General features: G+C 49.0%; 1 protein-coding gene across 2 annotated transcripts in view; it reads right to left on the bottom strand.

Annotated features, from left to right (window-relative positions):
* Positions 1–21,568, bottom strand: part of WDR55 (WD repeat domain 55) — a 219,813-nt gene that overhangs the window by 89,014 nt on the left and 109,231 nt on the right. For both annotated transcript variants that reach the window (XM_069199396.1, XM_069199395.1), the window contains one exon: positions 20,223–20,323. In XM_069199396.1, the coding sequence (XP_069055497.1) occupies positions 20,223–20,323 (101 nt within the window). The remainder of the gene's footprint in view (positions 1–20,222; positions 20,324–21,568) is intronic.

Genomic DNA, 21,568 nt, shown 5'->3' with positions numbered 1-21,568 from the left:
TTCACCCCTCATCAGCCAGGCTAGCTTGAATCCAGTGGCATGGGAAGCACGGGACCCACGTCTGGGCATACCCTTCCCACTTAGGGCGAAAAATGCAAAAACAACAAGTGATGGACGGAATGCTGAACATTGTCAAACATTCACCCCCAGTCACAGATCTGGGTTTAATCCATCATTTTTTTGCTGCCCATGCCATTCCAGTTTGGACCCAGCCATATGCAAATCAGTCTTGACCCTGTTCCCCATGGGAACAGTCCAGCCCGAACTGCTAGGCCAGGTCTTCCCTGGACTGGAAACAAGCATCCTGGGACCGGTTTCGGGGCTTCACCCCTCATCAGCCAGGCTAGCTTGAATCCAGTGGCATGGGAAGCACGGGACCCACGTCTGGGCATACCCTTCCCACTTAGGGCGAAAAATGCAAAAACAACAAGTGATGGACGGAATGCTGAACATTGTCAAACATTCACCCCCAGTCACAGATCTGGGTTTAATCCATCATTTTTTTGCTGCCCATGCCATTCCAGTTTGGACCCAGCCATATGCAAATCAGTCTTGACCCTGTTCCCCATGGGAACAGTCCAGCCCGAACTGCTAGGCCAGGTCTTCCCTGGACTGGAAACAAGCATCCTGGGACCGGTTTCGGGGCTTCACCCCTCATCAGCCAGGCTAGCTTGAATCCAGTGGCATGGGAAGCACGGGACCCACGTCTGGGCATACCCTTCCCACTTAGGGCGAAAAATGCAAAAACAACAAGTTCGGTCTGGACTGTTCTCATGAGGAACAGGGTCAAGACTGATTTGCATATGGCTGGGTCCAAACTGGGGTGGCATGGTGAGCAAAAGAAAGATGGATTAAACCCAGATCTATGACTGGGGGTGAGTGTTTGACAATGTTCAGCATTCCGTCCATCACTTGTTGTTTTTGCTTTGTCGCCCTAAGTGGGAAGGGTATGCCCAGACGTGGGTCCCGTGCTTCCCATGCCACTGGAATCAAGCTAGCCTGGCTGATGAGGGGTGAAACCCCGAAACCGGTCCCAGGATGCTTGTTTCCGGTCCAGTGAGGACCTGGCTTGGCAGTTCGGTCTGGACTGTTCTCATGAGGAACAGGGTCAAGACTGATTTGCATATGGCTGGGTCCAAACTGGGGTGGCATGGTGAGCAAAAGAAAGATGGATTAAACCCAGATCTATGACTGGGGGTGAGTGTTTGACAATGTTCAGCATTCCGTCCATCACTTGTTGTTTTTGCTTTGTCGCCCTAAGTGGGAAGGGTATGCCCAGACGTGGGTCCCGTGCTTCCCATGCCACTGGAATCAAGCTAGCCTGGCTGATGAGGGGTGAAACCCCGAAACCGGTCCCAGGATGCTTGTTTCCGGTCCAGTGAGGACCTGGCTTGGCAGTTCGGTCTGGACTGTTCTCATGAGGAACAGGGTCAAGACTGATTTGCATATGGCTGGGTCCAAACTGGGGTGGCATGGTGAGCAAAAGAAAGATGGATTAAACCCAGATCTATGACTGGGGGTGAGTGTTTGACAATGTTCAGCATTCCGTCCATCACTTGTTGTTTTTGCTTTGTCGCCCTAAGTGGGAAGGGTATGCTCAGACGTGGGTCCCGTGCTTCCCATGCCACTGGAATCAAGCTAGCCTGGCTGATGAGGGGTGAAACCCCGAAACCGGTCCCAGGATGCTTGTTTCCGGTCCAGTGAGGACCTGGCTTGGCAGTTCGGTCTTGTAAAGAAATGGCTCCCTGTTGCAGTTACCCCCCCACTTTTTGCCTGATACTGATGCTGACTTGACTGAGAAGAGTGCTGGGACCCTGCTAACCAGGCCCCAGCACCAGTGTTCCTTCACCTAAAAATGTACCATTGTATCCACAATTGGCACACCCTGGCATTCAGATAAGTCCCTTGTAACTGGTACTTCTAGTACCAATGGCCCTGATGCCAAGGAAGGTCTCTAAGGGCTGCAGCATGTCTTATGCCACCCTAGAGACCCCTCACTCAGCACAGACACACTGCTTACAAGCCTGTGTGTGCTAGTGAGAACAAAATGAGTAAGTCGACATGGCACTCCCCTCAGGGTGCCATGCCAGCCTCTCACTGCCTATGCAGTATAGGTAAGACACCCCTCTAGCAGGCCTTACAGCCCTAAGGCAGGGTGCACTATACCATAGGTGAGGGTACCAGTGCATGAGCATGGTACCCCTACAGTGTCTAAACAAAACCTTAGACATTGTAAGTGCAGGGTAGCCATAAGAGTATATGGTCTGGGAGTCTGTCAAACACGAACTCCACAGCACCATAATGGCTACACTGAAAACTGGGAAGTTTGGTATCAAACTTCTCAGCACAATAAATGCACACTGATGCCAGTGTACATTTTATTGTAAAATACACCACAGAGGGCACCTTAGAGGTGCCCCCTGAAACTTAACCGACTGTCTGTGTAGGCTGACTAGTTCCAGCAGCCTGCCACACCAGAGACATGTTGCTGGCCCCATGGGGAGAGTGCCTTTGTCACTCTGAGGCCAGTAACAAAGCCTGCACTGGGTGGAGATGCTAACACCTCCCCCAGGCAGGAGCTGTGACACCTGGCGGTGAGCCTCAAAGGCTCACCCCTTTGTCACAGCCCAGCAGGGCACTCCAGCTTAGTGGAGTTGCCCGCCCCCTCCGGCCACGGCCCCCACTTTTGGCGGCAAGGCTGGAGGGAACAAAGAAAGCAACAAGGAGGAGTCACTGGCCAGTCAGGACAGCCCCTAAGGTGTCCTGAGCTGAAGTGACTCTAACTTTTAGAAATCCTCCATCTTGCAGATGGAGGATTCCCCCAATAGGGTTAGGATTGTGACCCCCTCCCCTTGGGAGGAGGCACAAAGAGGGTGTACCCACCCTCAGGGCTAGTAGCCATTGGCTACTAACCCCCCAGACCTAAACACGCCCTTAAATTTAGTATTTAAGGGCTACCCTGAACCCTAGAAAATCAGATTCCTGCAACTACAAGAAGAAGGACTGCCTAGCTGAAAAACCCCTGCAGAGGAAGACCAGAAGACGACAACTGCCTTGGCTCCAGAAACTCACCGGCCTGTCTCCTGCCTTCCAAAGATCCTGCTCCAGCGACGCCTTCCAAAGGGACCAGCGACCTCGACATCCTCTGAGGACTGCCCCTGCTTCGAAAAGACAAGAAACTCCCGAGGACAGCGGACCTGCTCCAAGAAAAGCTGCAACTTTGTTTCCAGCAGCTTTAAAGAACCCTGCAAGCTCCCCGCAAGAAGCGTGAGACTTGCAACACTGCACCCGGCGACCCCGACTCGGCTGGTGGCGATCCAACACCTCAGGAGGGACCCCAGGACTACTCTGATACTGTGAGTACCAAAACCTGTCCCCCCTGAGCCCCCACAGCGCCGCCTGCAGAGGGAATCCCGAGGCTTCCCCTGACCGCGACCCTTTGAATCCAAAGTCCCGACACCTGGGAGAGACCCTGCACCCGCAGACCCCAGGACCTGAAGGACCGGACTTTCACTGGAGGAGTGACCCCCAGGAGTCCCTCTCCCTTGCCCAAGTGGAGGTTTCCCCGAGGAACCCCCCCCTTGCCTGCCTGCAGCGCTGAAGAGATCCCGAGATCTCCCATTGACTTCCAATACAAACCCGACGCTTGTTTCTACACTGCACCCGGCCGCCCCCGCGCTGCTGAGGGTGAAATTTCTGTGTGGGCTTGTGTCCCCCCCGGTGCCCTACAAAACCCCCCTGGTCTGCCCTCCGAAGACGCGGGTACTTACCTGCAAGCAGACCGGAACCGGGGCACCCCCTTCTCTCCATTCTAGCCTATGTGTTTTGGGCACCACTTTGAACTCTGCACCTGACCGGCCCTGAGCTGCTGGTGTGGTAACTTTGGGGTTGCTCTGAACCCCCAACGGTGGGCTACCTTGGACCAAGAACTGAGCCCTGTAAGTGTCTTACTTACCTGGTTAACCTAACAAATACTTACCTCCCCTAGGAACTGTGAAAATTGCACTAAGTGTCCACTTTTAAAACAGCTATTTGTGAATAACTTGAAAAGTATACATGCAATTTTGATGATTTGAAGTTCCTAAAGTACTTACCTGCAATACCTTTCGAATGAGATATTACATGTAGAATTTGAACCTGTGGTTCTTAAAATAAACTAAGAAAAGATATTTTTCTATATAAAAACCTATTGGCTGGATTTGTCTCTGAGTGTGTGTACCTCATTTATTGTCTGTGTGTATGTACAACAAATGCTTAACACTACTCCTTGGATAAGCCTACTGCTCGACCACACTACCACAAAATAGAGCATTAGTATTATCTATTTTTACCACTATTTTACCTCTAAGGGGAACCCTTGGACTCTGTGCATGCTATTCCTTACTTTGAAATAGCACATACAGAGCCAACTTCCTACATTGGTGGATCAGCGGTGGGGTACAAGACTTTGCATTTGCTGGACTACTCAGCCAATACCTGATCACACGACAAATTCCAAAATTGTCATTAGAAATTGATTTTTGCAATTTGAAAAGTTTTCTAAATTCTTAAAAGACCTGCTAGGGCCTTGTGTTAGATCCTGTTTAGCATTTCTTTTAGAGTTTAAAAGTTTGTAAAAGTTTGAATTAGATTCTAGAACCAGTTGTAGATTCTTAAAAAGTATTCCAACTTTTAGAAGCAAAATGTCTAGCACAGATGTGACTGTGGTGGAACTCGACACCACACCTTACCTCCATCTTAAGATGAGGGAGCTAAGGTCACTCTGTAAAATAAAGAAAATAACAATGGGCCCCAAACCTACCAAAATACAGCTCCAGGAGCTTTTGGCAGAGTTTGAAAAGGCCAACCCCTCTGAGGGTGGCAACTCAGAGGAAGAGGATAGTGACTTGGAGGAAAATTCCCCCCTACCAGTCCTATCTAGGGAGAACAGGGTCCCTCAAACCCTGACTCCTAAAATAATAGTCAGAGATGCTGGTTCCCTCACAGGAGAGACCAACACCTCTGAAATCACTGAGGATAGCCCCAGTGAAGAGGACATCCAGTTAGCCAGGATGGCCAAAAGATTGGCTTTGGAAAGACAGATCCTAGCCATAGAGAGGGAAAGACAAGAGATGGGCCTAGGACCCATCAATGGTGGCAGCAACTTAAATAGGGTCAGAGATTCTCCTGACATCCTAAAAATCCCCAAAGGGATTGTAACAAAATATGAAGATGGTGATGACATCACCAAATGGTTCACAGCTTTTGAGAGGGCTTGTGTAACCAGAAAAGTGAACAGATCTCACTGGGGTGCTCTCCTTTGGGAATTGTTCACTGGAAAGTGTAGGGATAGACTCCTCACACTCTCTGGAAAAGATGCAGAATCTTATGACCTCATGAAGGGTACCCTGATTGAGGGCTTTGGATTCTCCACTGAGGAGTATAGAATTAGATTCAGGGGGGCTCAAAAATCCTCGAGCCAGACCTGGGTTGATTTTGTAGACTACTCAGTAAAAACACTGGATGGTTGGTTAACTGGAAATGAAGTGTGTGACTATGTTGGGCTTTATAATTTGTTTATGAAAGAACACATTTTAAGTAACTGCTTCAATGAAAAGTTGCATCAGTATCTGGTAGACCTAGGTCCAATTTCTCCCCAAGAATTGGGAAAGAAGGCAGACCACTGGGTCAAGACTAGGGTAACCAAAACTTCCACTGGGGGTGACCAAAAGAAAGGGGTTACAAAAACTCCCCAGGAGAAAGTGGGTGACACTAGAAACAAAGAAAAAGAGTCCTCAGTAGGCCCCCAAAAACCAGAACAGGTGGGTGGGCCCCAAGACACAACCCAAAACAAAGGTGGGTACCAGGGTAAGAACTGGGATGCCACTAAGGCATGGTGCCACAACTGTAAACAGTCTGGGCACCACACCAAGGACACTTCTTGTCCCAAAAACAAACCCCAGAACAAAATTCCAGGGGTAACCAGTGTAGCCATGGGAGATGACTCCTCAGATGAGGAGGTCTTCCTAGCCTTCAACTGGAAACAGGGCCCAACAGGTGAGTTGGAGATTCCAGAGGGAAGTAGACACTTCCACCACCTACTGGTGAATGGAATCCCAACCACTGCCCTGAGAGACACTTGTGCCAGTCACACTATTGTGCATGACAGGCTGGTGCTCTCAAACCAGTACATCCCAGGTGAGACTGCCAGGGTAAGAGTTAGCCTAGACAGGGTCACTAAGAGGCCTGTGGCTTTAGTGCCCATAGAAGTGGGTGGCACTCTTAGCTGGAGAAGGGTAGTAGTCAGTACAGACCTCCCCCTTGATTGTCTCCTTGGAAATGACTACCCAGAGGTTAGTCAGAGCCCAAGAGAGAAACTGGTCCAGTGCCAGTCCTCTCCCAAGGATTCTGGAAGTCCTGCCTCTGCAGTAAATGCAAGCAGGCCCCAGAAGAAGAAGAAAAGAAAACAGAGTAGGAAGGGTGGACAACCTTTAGCCAAGGTTACAGCAAGCCAAGGAGATTCTGCTCCAGTAGGGGAGAACTCCAAAAATGGCCCTGATAAAGTCCAACCTGACCCACAAGAAGTCCTGGCTAGTCAGGCAACTGTTAAACCTGAGTGGGTGGCTCCTCAGCTAACAGAAGAAAGAGTGGAAGAAGGGTGTTTACTACAAGATGTGGTAACCCCCCACTCCAATACAGCAGACAGGCAACCTGAACCCAAAGAAGCCTGTAACTTAGCCCCTTCCCTTTTAGGTGAAGAGCTAAAGGTGTGGTTCTGGGCACTGACAGCTGTCAGTGGCCTCTGCTGGGTGTTAGCCTTTATGGCTGCACTATCCTTAGCATGGTGGTCTGACCCCATGCCAAATAGCAAGTTAGGCCCCCTGACCCTATTGGTCATGGTGGGGTTACTCCAGCTCTGGGTAACCTCTCTGGGTAAGCTAGGGGTAACCCTGGCCAAGATAAGATTAGCAGAGGTGGATACCTCTAAACCCAAAATAAAAAGAATGGGTGGAGACATTGAAGAGGCAGACAAGAGGCAATTCAGACTAGGTCCTATCACTGTGGGAGTGGGTCAGTTCCCCAAAGGGAATGACCTGAACAGAAGGATGTAAGGCAGAGTAGGCCCTGCAACTAACCAGCCTATTTCTCCTACTCTTCCTCGCCTGACAGACTAGGAAGACTCTCCCAGCTTGGGCTGAGTCTCCTGGCCTGTGGGCTGGGGGGGGCTTGTGTAAAGAAATGGCTCCCTGTTGCAGTTACCCCCCCACTTTTTGCCTGATACTGATGCTGACTTGACTGAGAAGAGTGCTGGGACCCTGCTAACCAGGCCCCAGCACCAGTGTTCCTTCACCTAAAAATGTACCATTGTATCCACAATTGGCACACCCTGGCATTCAGATAAGTCCCTTGTAACTGGTACTTCTAGTACCAAGGGCCCTGATGCCAAGGAAGGTCTCTAAGGGCTGCAGCATGTCTTATGCCACCCTAGAGACCCCTCACTCAGCACAGACACACTGCTTACAAGCCTGTGTGTGCTAGTGAGAACAAAATGAGTAAGTCGACATGGCACTCCCCTCAGGGTGCCATGCCAGCCTCTCACTGCCTATGCAGTATAGGTAAGACACCCCTCTAGCAGGCCTTACAGCCCTAAGGCAGGGTGCACTATACCATAGGTGAGGGTACCAGTGCATGAGCATGGTACCCCTACAGTGTCTAAACAAAACCTTAGACATTGTAAGTGCAGGGTAGCCATAAGAGTATATGGTCTGGGAGTCTGTCAAACACGAACTCCACAGCACCATAATGGCTACACTGAAAACTGGGAAGTTTGGTATCAAACTTCTCAGCACAATAAATGCACACTGATGCCAGTGTACATTTTATTGTAAAATACACCACAGAGGGCACCTTAGAGGTGCCCCCTGAAACTTAACCGACTGTCTGTGTAGGCTGACTAGTTCCAGCAGCCTGCCACACCAGAGACATGTTGCTGGCCCCATGGGGAGAGTGCCTTTGTCACTCTGAGGCCAGTAACAAAGCCTGCACTGGGTGGAGATGCTAACACCTCCCCCAGGCAGGAGCTGTGACACCTGGCGGTGAGCCTCAAAGGCTCACCCCTTTGTCACAGCCCAGCAGGGCACTCCAGCTTAGTGGAGTTGCCCGCCCCCTCCGGCCACGGCCCCCACTTTTGGCGGCAAGGCTGGAGGGAACAAAGAAAGCAACAAGGAGGAGTCACTGGCCAGTCAGGACAGCCCCTAAGGTGTCCTGAGCTGAAGTGACTCTAACTTTTAGAAATCCTCCATCTTGCAGATGGAGGATTCCCCCAATAGGGTTAGGATTGTGACCCCCTCCCCTTGGGAGGAGGCACAAAGAGGGTGTACCCACCCTCAGGGCTAGTAGCCATTGGCTACTAACCCCCCAGACCTAAACACGCCCTTAAATTTAGTATTTAAGGGCTACCCTGAACCCTAGAAAATCAGATTCCTGCAACTACAAGAAGAAGGACTGCCTAGCTGAAAAACCCCTGCAGAGGAAGACCAGAAGACGACAACTGCCTTGGCTCCAGAAACTCACCGGCCTGTCTCCTGCCTTCCAAAGATCCTGCTCCAGCGACGCCTTCCAAAGGGACCAGCGACCTCGACATCCTCTGAGGACTGCCCCTGCTTCGAAAAGACAAGAAACTCCCGAGGACAGCGGACCTGCTCCAAGAAAAGCTGCAACTTTGTTTCCAGCAGCTTTAAAGAACCCTGCAAGCTCCCCGCAAGAAGCGTGAGACTTGCAACACTGCACCCGGCGACCCCGACTCGGCTGGTGGCGATCCAACACCTCAGGAGGGACCCCAGGACTACTCTGATACTGTGAGTACCAAAACCTGTCCCCCCTGAGCCCCCACAGCGCCGCCTGCAGAGGGAATCCCGAGGCTTCCCCTGACCGCGACCCTTTGAATCCAAAGTCCCGACACCTGGGAGAGACCCTGCACCCGCAGCCCCCAGGACCTGAAGGACCGGACTTTCACTGGAGGAGTGACCCCCAGGAGTCCCTCTCCCTTGCCCAAGTGGAGGTTTCCCCGAGGAACCCCCCCCTTGCCTGCCTGCAGCGCTGAAGAGATCCCGAGATCTCCCATTGACTTCCAATACAAACCCGACGCTTGTTTCTACACTGCACCCGGCCGCCCCCGCGCTGCTGAGGGTGAAATTTCTGTGTGGGCTTGTGTCCCCCCCGGTGCCCTACAAAACCCCCCTGGTCTGCCCTCCGAAGACGCGGGTACTTACCTGCAAGCAGACCGGAACCGGGGCACCCCCTTCTCTCCATTCTAGCCTATGTGTTTTGGGCACCACTTTGAACTCTGCACCTGACCGGCCCTGAGCTGCTGGTGTGGTAACTTTGGGGTTGCTCTGAACCCCCAACGGTGGGCTACCTTGGACCAAGAACTGAGCCCTGTAAGTGTCTTACTTACCTGGTTAACCTAACAAATGCTTACCTCCCCTAGGAACTGTGAAAATTGCACTGTGTCCACTTTTAAAACAGCTATTTGTGAATAACTTGAAAAGTATACATGCAATTTTGATGATTTGAAGTTCCTAAAGTACTTACCTGCAATACCTTTCGAATGAGATATTACATGTAGAATTTGAACCTGTGGTTCTTAAAATAAACTAAGAAAAGATATTTTTCTATATAAAAACCTATTGGCTGGATTTGTCTCTGAGTGTGTGTACCTCATTTATTGTCTGTGTGTATGTACAACAAATGCTTAACACTACTCCTTGGATAAGCCTACTGCTCGACCACACTACCACAAAATAGAGCATTAGTATTATCTATTTTTACCACTATTTTACCTCTAAGGGGAACCCTTGGACTCTGTGCATGCTATTCCTTACTTTGAAATAGCACATACAGAGCCAACTTCCTACAGGTCTGGACTGTTCTCATGAGGAACAGGGTCAAGACTGATTTGCATATGGCTGGGTCCAAACTGGGGTGGCATGGTGAGCAAAAGAAAGATGGATTAAACCCAGATCTATGACTGGGGGTGAGTGTTTGACAATGTTCAGCATTCCGTCCATCACTTGTTGTTTTTGCTTTGTCGCCCTAAGTGGGAAGGGTATGCCCAGACGTGGGTCCCGTGCTTCCCATGCCACTGGAATCAAGCTAGCCTGGCTGATGAGGGGTGAAACCCCGAAACCGGTCCCAGGATGCTTGTTTCCGGTCCAGTGAGGACCTGGCTTGGCAGTTCGGTCTGGACTGTTCTCATGAGGAACAGGGTCAAGACTGATTTGCATATGGCTGGGTCCAAACTGGGGTGGCATGGTGAGCAAAAGAAAGATGGATTAAACCCAGATCTATGACTGGGGGTGAGTGTTTGACAATGTTCAGCATTCCGTCCATCACTTGTTGTTTTTGCTTTGTCGCCCTAAGTGGGAAGGGTATGCCCAGACGTGGGTCCCGTGCTTCCCATGCCACTGGAATCAAGCTAGCCTGGCTGATGAGGGGTGAAACCCCGAAACCGGTCCCAGGATGCTTGTTTCCGGTCCAGTGAGGACCTGGCTTGGCAGTTCGGTCTGGACTGTTCTCATGAGGAACAGGGTCAAGACTGATTTGCATATGGCTGGGTCCAAACTGGGGTGGCATGGTGAGCAAAAGAAAGATGGATTAAACCCAGATCTATGACTGGGGGTGAGTGTTTGACAATGTTCAGCATTCCGTCCATCACTTGTTGTTTTTGCTTTGCAACCCCAAAGTTACCACACCAGCAGCTCAGGGCCGGTCAGGTGCAGAGTTCAAAGTGGTGCCCAAAACGCATAGGCTTCAATGGAGAAGGGGGTGCCCCGGTTCCAGTCTGCCAGCAGGTAAGTACCCGCGTCTTCGGAGGGCAGACCAGGGGGGTTTTGTAGGGGACCGGGGGGGACACAAGCTAGCACAGAAATTACACCCTCAGCAGCACGGGGGCGGCCGGGTGCAGTGTGCAAACACGCGTCGGCTTTCCAATGTAAATCAATGGGAGACCAAGGGGTCTCTTCAGCGATGCAGGCAGGCAAGGGGGGTGGGATCCTCGGGGTAGCCACCACCTGGGCAAGAGAGAGGGCCTCCTGAGGGTCACTCCTGCACTGGAGTTCCAATCTTTCAGGTCCTGGGGGCTGCGGGTGCAGAGTCTGTTCCAGGCGTCGGGATCTGGGAGTCAGGCAGTCGCAATCAGGGGGGGGGCCTCGGGATTCCGTCTGCAGGCGTCGCTGTGGGGGCTCAGGGGGGCAACTCTGGCTACTCATGGTCTCGCAGTCGCCAGGGAGTCCTCCCTGAAGTGCTGTTTCTCCACAAGTCGAGCCGGGGCGTCGGGTGCAGAGTAGCAAGTCTCACACTTCCGGCGGGAAACGCAGTTGTTTTAAAGTTGCTCCTTTGAAACAAAGTTGCAGTCTTTGTTGAACAGGGCCGCTGTTCTCGGGAGTTTCTTGGTCCTTCTAGAGCAGGGCAGTCCTCTGAGGATTCAGAGGTCGCTGGTCCTGGGGAAAGCGTCGCTGGAGCAGTGTCTTTAGAAGTGGGGAGACAGGCCGGTCGAGCTGGGGCCAAAGCAGTTGGGGTCTCCGTCTTCTCTGCAGGGTTTTTCAGCTCAGCAGTCCTCTTCTTCTTAGGTTGCAGGAATCTGAGTTCCTAGGTTCAGGGGAGCCCCTAAATACAGAATTTAGGGGGGTGTTTAGGTCAGGGAGGGCAGTAGCCAATGGCTACTAGCCCTGAGGGTGGCTACACCCTCTTTGTGCCTCCTCCCAAGGGGAGGGGGTCACATTCCTATCCCTATTGGGGGGATCCTCCATCTGCAAGATGGAGGATTCCTAAAAGTCAGAGTCACTTCAGCTCAGGTTGCCTTAGGGCTGTCCTGACTGGCCAGTGACGACTCCTTGTTTTTCTCATTATCTCCTCCGGCCTTGCCGCCAAAAGTGGGGCCGTGACCGGAGGGGGCGGGCAACTCCACTAGCTGGAATACCCTGTGGTGCTGTAACAAAGGGGGTGAGCCTTTGAGGCTCACCGCCAGGTGTTACAGCTCCTGCAAGGGGGAGGTGATAAGCATCTCCACCCAGTGCAGGCTTTGTTACTAGCCAGAGTGACAAAGGCACTCTCCCCATGTGGCCAGCAACATGTCTCGAGTGTGGCAGGCTGCTAAAACCAGTCAGCCTCCCCAGGTAGTTGGTTAAGGTTTCAGGGGGCACCTCTAAGGTGCCCTCTGGGGTGTATGTTACAATAAAATGTACACTGGCATCAGTGTGCATTTATTGTGCTGAGAAGTTTGACACCAAACTTCCCAGTTTTCAGTGTAGCCATTATGGTGCTGTGGAGTTCGTGGATGACAGACTCCCAGACCATATACTCTTATGGCTACCCTGCACTTACAATGCCTAAGGTTTTGCTTAGACACTGTAGGGGCACAGTGCTCATGCACCTGTGCCCTCACCTATGGTATAGTGTACCCTGCCTTAGGGCTGTAAGGCCTGCTAGAGGGGTGACTTATCTATACTACATAGGCAGTGTGAGGTTGGCATGGCACCCTGAGGGGAGTGCCATGTCGACTTACTCGTTTTGTCCTCACCAGCACACACAAGCTGGCAAGCAGTGTGTCTGTGCTGAGTGAGGGGTCCCCAGGGTGGCATAAGACATGCTGCATCCCTTAGAGACCTTCCCTGGCATCAGGGCCCTTGGTACCAGTTACAAGGGACTTACCTGGATGCCAGGGTGTGCCAATTGTGGAAACAAAAGTACAGGTTAGGGAAAGAACACTGGTGCTGGGGCCTGGTTAGCAGGCCTCAGCACACTTTTAAATCAAAACTTAGCATCAGCAAAGGCAAAAAGTCAGGGGGTAACCATGCCAAGGAGGCATTTCCTTACAATGCCGCTATAAACTGAGTATTCAGGTGGCACTGCTGAACCCTAGAACTCAGATTCTGATGACCTACAAAGAAAAGGACAAAGAAGAGACACACCCGCAGAAGAGGAGAAGCTCACCTGATACCAACCCATCTGGCCTGCCTGCACCCCTTGACGGTCTCTGAATCAAAAAGATGCCTCACCCTGCAGCTGACCCTCTAGAAACCTGTGAATGCTGCCTGCCTTAAAGAAAGATTCAAGTCTCCCATGAGCAGCGGATCTCCAAACTCCAAAGAAAGGACTCTGTAGCCTCCGGAACCACAAATCCCTAAGTCACCACTGCACCTGCCGTCACCAACCTGAGTGGGAGAGGACCTCTGGTGCCAACAAGGTCCCCCAGCTGTCCAGAGTCCACGTCCAGCATGGTTTCACCCCTCCTGAACTCCTTGAAGTCGCCTGTAGCCCCAGACACCTGAAACAACCACTGCACCTGTCACCGCCGGCCCGATCGGTCCCTGGTGTCAACATTGTCTCCCAGCTCCCTTGAGGTCGAGTCCACTGTGGTTTCAAAGCTCCTAGACTCCCTGATGACCCCCACCCCCCCCCCCCCCAACCACAATTGCTCCTGGATTAGAAAACCCAGTGCCAAAGGACACCCCTGCATTCGTCGTACCTGGGCTTTGGAGAAGAGGACCAAAAGTGCACTTATGTCCAGAGAACCCCACGTTTGTGACCTACCTGTTGGTGCCCCCCAATGACCCCCCCCCCCCCTCAGCCGGAGCCTGCAGCCTAAATCCACAGAAAACAATCCCCATTAAAATACAATGAGCATCTGACATGTACTGCACCTCTGCATCTGGCCGCCCAAGTGCTGCCCGGAGTAACATGTTGGTGTGGTCCCAAGCCTTGCCAGTACTTACCTTAAGTCTACAAGATTGGTCCTGTGAGTTGTCAATAAGTGCTTGTTTGCTCACTGTGTTTTCCTCCCATAGGTTAACATTGAAGAACTTTGAAATTGCACTGTCGATTTTAATATTTATGCTTAAAAACGTACTTACCTTAATCAAGTTCTTGGGTGTAAAGTATATATAAAAAAAATTCTAAATTGGTCTCGGATTTATTATTTGTGTGTGTCTCATTTATTGCCTCTGTGAGTACAACAACCGCTCAGCACTACCCTTTGATAAGCCTAACTGCTCGCCCACACTACCAAATAACAGAGCATTAGTTCCATCTACTTTTGCCTCTGCAAACCAATTGGGGATCTACTGGATTATCTGCATGGTGTACTACTTTTTATTGCACCATATAGAAAGCCAGCTTCCTACACTCAATAAACAGAGATAATAATATAGGGGACAGTCTTGGCGTGTCCGACGGCTTCTAGTGATCTTGCCTGCTAGTTTCCTATTTATAACTCTAGCTGCTGTTGCATTAACAAAGATTATTTAAAGCCTTTACAAACCTAGGAAAAAAAGGAAACATTAACAAAACCTAAGACCAGAATCTCACATTGAACCTGATCAAATGCCTTATTGGCATCAAGCATTATAATTTCTGCTTTGATCTTCTGAGTAGAAAGAAAGTCAATTGCTTGGGTCAGATAGTGAGTATTAGTTGCCATACTCCTTCCTAACAAAATTCTGTTCTGGCTCCCATGAATTACCAAATAAGCTATAGCTGATAAATGATTTGCCAAAATTTGTGTAAAACAGTTTCTAGTTGCAATTAAATGAACTTATAGGTTGGTAGGAATTCATATCACTTTCCGACTTGCCTTTATTTAAAAAACTAGAAACCATCAACTCTGTGAAAAAAGTTAAGAACTTCAGTCTCTTGCGGAGCTGTATTAAATAGTCTAGCCAGAAATCCTTTCATCCATGGTAAAAATAACTTCTACACTTCCGCTGGAATTCCAACAGCAAGTGTTAACCGTCTGGACTACCTCGGTCAACATGATAGGTTTAATCCTATCTTCTCCCAGATCGATCGATATCAAAGGGATGATCGGCCCTTCGAGCCACCGTTCGGCCATCTCAGTCGACACATTCTGAATAAAGCCTTGCACAGTGTTTCAGAAAGGCTTTACATACAGCCTCTGTCTGGGTCAGGAGATCCTCCAAGTCTGGATCCTGGATCTGTTTAATCATATACGTAGCTGACTATTCCAAGTATTTGCCTACGTGCTCATTTTCTTCTTATCTTTTCGGCATGATGCAGCTATGGTGTAGGAAGTTGGCTCTGTATGCACTATTTCAAAGTAAGGAATAGTATGCACAGAGTCCAAGGGTTCCCCTTAGAGGTAAGATAGTGGCAAAAAGAGATAATACTAATGCTCTATTTTGTGGTAGTGTGGTCGAGCAGTAGGCTTATGAAAGGAGTAGTGTTAAGCATTTGTTGTACATACACACAGGCAATAAATGAGGAACACACACTCAGAGACAATTCCAGCCAATAGGTTTTTGTTATAGAAAAATATCTTTTCTTAGTTTATTTTAAGAACCACAGGTTCAAAGTCTACATGTAATATCTCATTTGAAAGGTATTGCAGGTAAGTACTTTAGGAACTTTGAATAATTACAGTAGCATATATACTTTTCACATAAAACACAAATAGCTGTTTTAAAAGTGGACACAGTGCAATTTTCACAGTTCCTGGGGGAGGTAAAGTATTGTTAGTTTTTGCAGGTAAGTAACCCACCTACAGGGTTCAGTTTTGGGTCCAAGGTAGCCCACCGTTGGGGGTTCAGAGCAACCCCAAAGTTACCACACCAGCAGCTCAGGGCCGGTCAGGTGCAGAGGTCAAAGAGGTGCCCAAAACACATAGGCTTCAATGGAGAGAAGGGGGTGCCCCGGTTCCAGTCTGCCAGCAGGTAAGTACCCGTGTCTTCGGAGGGCAGACCAGGGGGGTTTTGTAGGGCACCGGGGGGGACACAAGTCCACACAGAAAGTACACCCTCAGCAGCGCGGGGCGGCCGGGTGCAGTGTGCAAACAAGCGTCGGGTTCTCTGTAGATTTCAATGGGAGACCAAGGGGTCTCTTCAGCGGTGCAGGCAGGCAAGGGGGGGGCTCCTCGGGGTAACCACCACCTAGGCAAGGGAGAGGGCCTCCTGGGGATCACTCCTGCACTGGAGTTCCGTTCCTTCAGGTGCTGGGGGCTGCGGGTGCAGGGTCTTTTCCAGCCGTCGGGACTTTAGGATCAGGCAGTCGCGGTCAGGGGGAGCCTGGGGATTCCCTCTGCAGGCGTCGCTGTGGGGGCTCAGGGGGACAACTTTGGTTACTCACAGTCTCGGAGTCGCCGGAGGGTCCTCCCTGAGATGTTGGTTCTCCACCAGTCGAGTCGGGGTCGCCGGGTGCAGTGTTGCAAGTCTCACGCTTCTTGCGGGGATTGCAGGGGTCTTTAAATCTGCTCCTCTGAAACAAAGTTGCAGTCTTTTTGGAACAGGGCCGCTGTCCTCAGGAGTTTCTTGTTCCTCTTGAAGCAGGGCAGTCCTCTGAGGATTCAGAGGTCGCTGGTCCTTGAGAAAGCGTCGCTGGAGCAGGTTTCTTTAGAAGGCAGGAGACAGGCCGGTAGGACTGGGGCCAAAGCAGTTGGTGTCTTCTTTCTTCTTCTGCAGGGGTTTTCAGTACAGCAGTCTTCTTCTTCGTTAAGTTGCAGGAATCTAAATTCTTAGGTTCAGGGGAGCCCTTAAATACTAAATTTAAGGGCGTGTTTAGGTCTGTTAGGGCAGGAGCCAATGGCTACTGTCCTTTAGGGTGGCTACACCCTCTTTGTGCCTCCTCCCTGAGGGGAGGGGGGCACATCCCTATTCCTATTGGGGGAATCCTCCATCTGCAAGATGGAGGATTTCTAAAAGTCGAAGTCACCTCAGCTCCGGACACCTTAGGGGCTGTCCTGACTGGCCAGTGACTCCTCCTTGTTTTTCTCATTATCTCTCCTGGACTTGCCGCCAAAAGTGGGGGCTGTGTCCAGGGGGCGGGCATCTCCACTAGCTGGAGTGCCCTGGGGCATTGTAACACAAAGCTTGAGCCTTTGAAGCTCACTGCTAGGTGTTACAGGTCCTGCAGGGGGAGGTGTGAAGCACCTCCACCCAGAGCAGGCTTGGTTTCTGTCCTCAGAGAGCACAAAGGCTCTCACCGCATGGGGTCAGAAACTCGTCTCTCAGCAGCAGGCTGGCAGAGACCAGTCAGTCCTGCACTGAACAATTGGGTAAAATACAGGGGGCATCTCTAAGATGCCCTCTGTGTGCATTTTTTAATAAATCCAACACTGGCATCAGTGTGGGTTTATTATTCTGAGAAGTTTGATACTAAACTTCCCAGTATTCAGTGTAGCCATTATGGAGCTGTGGAGTTCGTTTTTGACAGACTCCCAGACCATATATTCTTATGGCTACCCTGCACTTACAATGTCTAAGGTTTTGCTTAGACACTGTAGGGGCATAGTGCTCATGCACATATGCCCTCACCTGTGGTATAGTGCACCCTGCCTTAGGGCTGTAAGGCCTGCTAGAGGGGTGACTGACCTATGCCACAGGCAGTGTGAGGTTGGCATGGCACCCTGAGGGGAGTGCCATGTCGACTTAGTCATTTTCTCCCCACCAGCACACACAAGCTGGCAAGCAGTGTGTCTGTGATGAATGAGGGGTCCCTAGGGTGGCATAAGTCATGCTACGGCCCTTAGAGACCTTCCCTGGCATCAGGGCCCTTGGTACCAGGGGTACCAGTTACAAGGGACTTACCTGGGTGCCAGGGTTGTGCCAATTGTGGAGACAATGGTACATTTTAGGTGAAAGAACACTGGTGCTGGGGCATGGTTAGCAGGGTCCCAGCATACTTCTCAGTCAAGTCAGCATCAGTATCAGGCAAAAAGTGGGGGGTAACTGCAACAGGGAGCCATTTCTTTACATATGGTTTAAAATATCCTTGGGAGAAAAAAAATATTCCTCAAGCTTGTGCTCAGCTACGGTCACTGTTCACTTGGTTTCCTTTGTAGGAGACAATAGATGCACCACTATTGCCTGTTTCAACGCAGCTTGGAGAAACTGGACCTTGCATTTCTCATGCTTCCTTGCTTCTGCATGGAATGCTATGACCTCTCCTCTAAAAATAAAAAGGCCTTGAGTGCTCCACAAACTGCAAAGACAGAAGCTGTGGCTATGTTGAATTCTAAAAAGGCCCCTAAGACTTGATGCATTTGGGTCACCCACTGATCATTAGCTAATAAGGATTTATCGAACACCCATCAAGAGTTCACATAGTGATGGCCTGATGTGAAAAGATTCAGAGAAATTGCAGAACGGTCCGAAAAAGCATTAGATACTATCTCTGAATGAGACCTTTGAAGCAAAGGAGATACGAGGAGAAAATCAATACGTGAAGTTTAATTAAATCTTTGTGACTGGCAAGTGTAGGATATCCCCTGGGGATGATCGCTTTGCTAAGGATCTACCAGAGTGGAGTCTCGCATAAGTCTATGCAAGAGCTGGACCAACTTAGGCTTATTAAGCCGAGAAGCATCCAGAATCTTATTTGGCAGGACATTGAAATCTCCACCAGTTATCAGAGGACCCAATTCTTCTTTAGAGAAATTACACAAAGGTTCAAGGCTCTGTGGTGAGTTCTCAATACATCCATAATAAGTTTGAGGTTATAGACCAAGTTTAAAGTGTTCACTTACACTCAAATCTATCTAGCACTGTGATCCCTGTGCACCTTAAGTATCTCACATTGCAGCTCCCTTCCTATAAGAAATAGCCACTCTCTTGAGAGCTGCATTAGCAAAAGCAAAAAAGTGTGCTGCACAAACCCCAGAACCCACAAAGGGGGGCCTTATTTTTTAAGTGTGTCTCCTGAAGGAGGATTTTATTAGCCCCTGGTGACCTTGAGAGTCTTGACAGTCTCTTTAATTTAATAGGGTCCTTCCCGTCTTCTTGTCCTACTGGATTCCCTACAAAATGCAAGTTTACATGTCTAAGTCTATTCTCCATCTCATCCAGTTTAGTCTGAATCTCGACTAAGCACTTCTGGAGTCTTCCAAACCCGAGATTTTCTGCTCTGCAATGGTCAGCCTGGAATTAATCTGCAGAAAGTTAGTGTTCATATCACTTAGCTGAGCCTATATTTCAGAGTGCGCTTTGGCATGTGCAGATCGTATTTCGCACAGCTCATCCAGGATCTGGTGCACCAGACCCCCTCATCTGAGTATCCATTCCTGCCACAGCCGTTGTCCTTCCAGATTAATTTGTTACTGGTGTCACAGAGCCTGTTGTTAGAAACTGGGTTAAAGATAAAGTCTAGATTTCCGTACAAACATGCGGTTCCTCAGGAAGCTCCAGTGATTGAGTGCCCACCGCCTTCTTATGCAGCTAACATAGAGCCTTATTTTCAGTTCCTTCACACCAGCAGTAACCAACGAGTTAGGGGCAAATAAAGGATATGGTAGCTCCCCCTGTATGCCTCGAAGCTTCTTGAGTTAAAGTTGAGCTATGCAAACTATAGATGGCCTCATTTTGCCCCAGATGTAGCCGGAGCAGTTCATTCTTGTATTACCACTACGAACACTACATTAGCACCCAGTGCAATCTCTTCCTTGAAATTCGAAGCTCCAGACTGTAGATTGCTTGGTGGCGAACTCTCTCTGGTATCTTGGAGACACACTACATCCGAAGAATCTTTCATCGAGCCACTAGTGCTCGTGTTAGGGCTCCTAGCTTTCTTCCTGCCTTGTAGGTGTCCTCCCATGGTACTGCTGCTGTCTTCCTGCCCTCTCACCCCTCTGTACTTGCTGCTCAGTATTCCCAATGCCGTAGATTCTGTTCAGTGCTGCAAATTGCCACTTAAGCTCCTCCATGCTATGCCACTTCCACCAGAGGCTCAGGCGATCACTCTCCCGATGGCGCGGAGGCTTGCTTTTCTGAATGTTTTTCAGATGAGGAGCATGACGGGAATGGCAAATATTCCCACTTCAAAATTATTACATGAAATACATAATGAGAGAACAGTGGTGGCTAGATCATTCAATAAGCTACATGACGAACACTCAATTTAAGCCTTCCTATACTCCTACCTTAAACTTCATTTAAGTAGACCGCTGATCTAGTATGAGAACAAGTGCTATGAGAGGTGAATGAAGTTTTTTAGTGGGGATTTTAGCCTCTCCTTACCTCCCCAGACCAGAAGCACATCCACTTGCCCAAAGGTTTTAGAGGAATAAGTTAAGTCTGCTACTTTGATTCAATAAAAACATATCTAACAGTGTAAACCCAAATGTTACATTCACGTAGTTCTCATAAAACTGGAAACCTACACAGAGGGGACATTTCGCCCCACCTGCAGTTGAGACAGTTGTTCCTAAAATGACACACGGTGATGGTGGTGACTCTTACGCTGTCCATCATGAGAAAAAGCTGCTTCCCGGCAGGATTTCAAGTGATGTCCGGAAGACCAGAGCTCCTTGTTTCCACCCTCCAAGCAGGAGTAGGAGTATCTAACGTAAGGAGTGAAAAGATTAAATTACATACTGTAGTACTATCAAGAACACAGAGCATACACTAAAATGTTTTTTTTTCTCTAGTTCTCTCCTGTTTTAAGAGCTTGAAACCCAAATATTAGTCAGGGCCGTGACATAAGTAGATTGGATGCCACTGCCCACAATCATTAAGATCAAAGTTGTACAAATTGCTGTAACATCTGTGGTCAAACCAAAGGTCATAAATTCATGTCCTCGCAGATATAAAAACAACTACATAATATAGCAGATTTTGTTGTGAAAGGATGCCAAGTGGCTTTAGACCTTAGTACCTCGTCATTTTATCTCACAGGTCCTATGACAGTTATGCAAGGATTATTAACTGACTATGCAGTATCTTTATGCAGGCATCTTTCTTTCTGGAATCACAAAGCACAATGTTCACTTTCCACCACCTTGTAATGACGTTTAGGCTAGGTGTAATAGTTACACATACAGTTCTGTATAAATCTAGAATTAGCACAGTGTATACAATGCTCAAATATCTTATCTATTCATAACATTTGGGATCATTATAATGCTCACATTGGCTCAGCTTCTAATAAAACCAAACTCATAATATTTGCATTGACTTAGAAAACACAGATACAATGTATAACACATAATTGCATTAAGCTTAATGAAGCTGCTGTACAATATCTGGGATAACGTAGTCCCTTCCGAAAATTATGTAGATTATACTCTGAAAAAACTGAACATTATTTTTTTTCTCTTTTGCATTTCAGTTCACAAAACCATTGGCAAAAAATTTGGAAACTAATAAACGGATTTACTTCAAACCAAGCAAAGCCACTGGAGTAAAGTTTTACTTTCATGTCATGTTTTGTGTAATTTCATTCAACTGTTTTTTTCTGCCCCGATGAGCAAAGAATTCAATGAGGGCTAAAATGGAAAAAGTCACTTTTAGGATCCCCCCCCCCAATTTATTTGGACCTGCACAATAAATGTCCCCCAAAGTGGATGATCTTTTTACTGGAAAGTTTCACGGACAATTATCACAAAGCGCCTAAGTTAACAGCAAAACATAAAATGCTTTTTCAATGCAAAAATCTTAAAGAACCACAATTACACAATCGGTATCTCCACCTTTGTAATATTTATAGACAGACAGATACAGAGATAGATAGTACATTGCAGGCAACTGCTTGCTATACAGCCCTATACTGCCATCATGGTTCGCTCGTCATAATTAACTATGAGGCA

Source organism: Pleurodeles waltl, chromosome 7 (assembly GCF_031143425.1).
Source record: "Pleurodeles waltl isolate 20211129_DDA chromosome 7, aPleWal1.hap1.20221129, whole genome shotgun sequence".
Taxonomy (NCBI): Eukaryota; Metazoa; Chordata; class Amphibia; order Caudata; family Salamandridae; genus Pleurodeles; species Pleurodeles waltl.
This window is presented reverse-complemented; position numbering and strand designations above follow the sequence as displayed.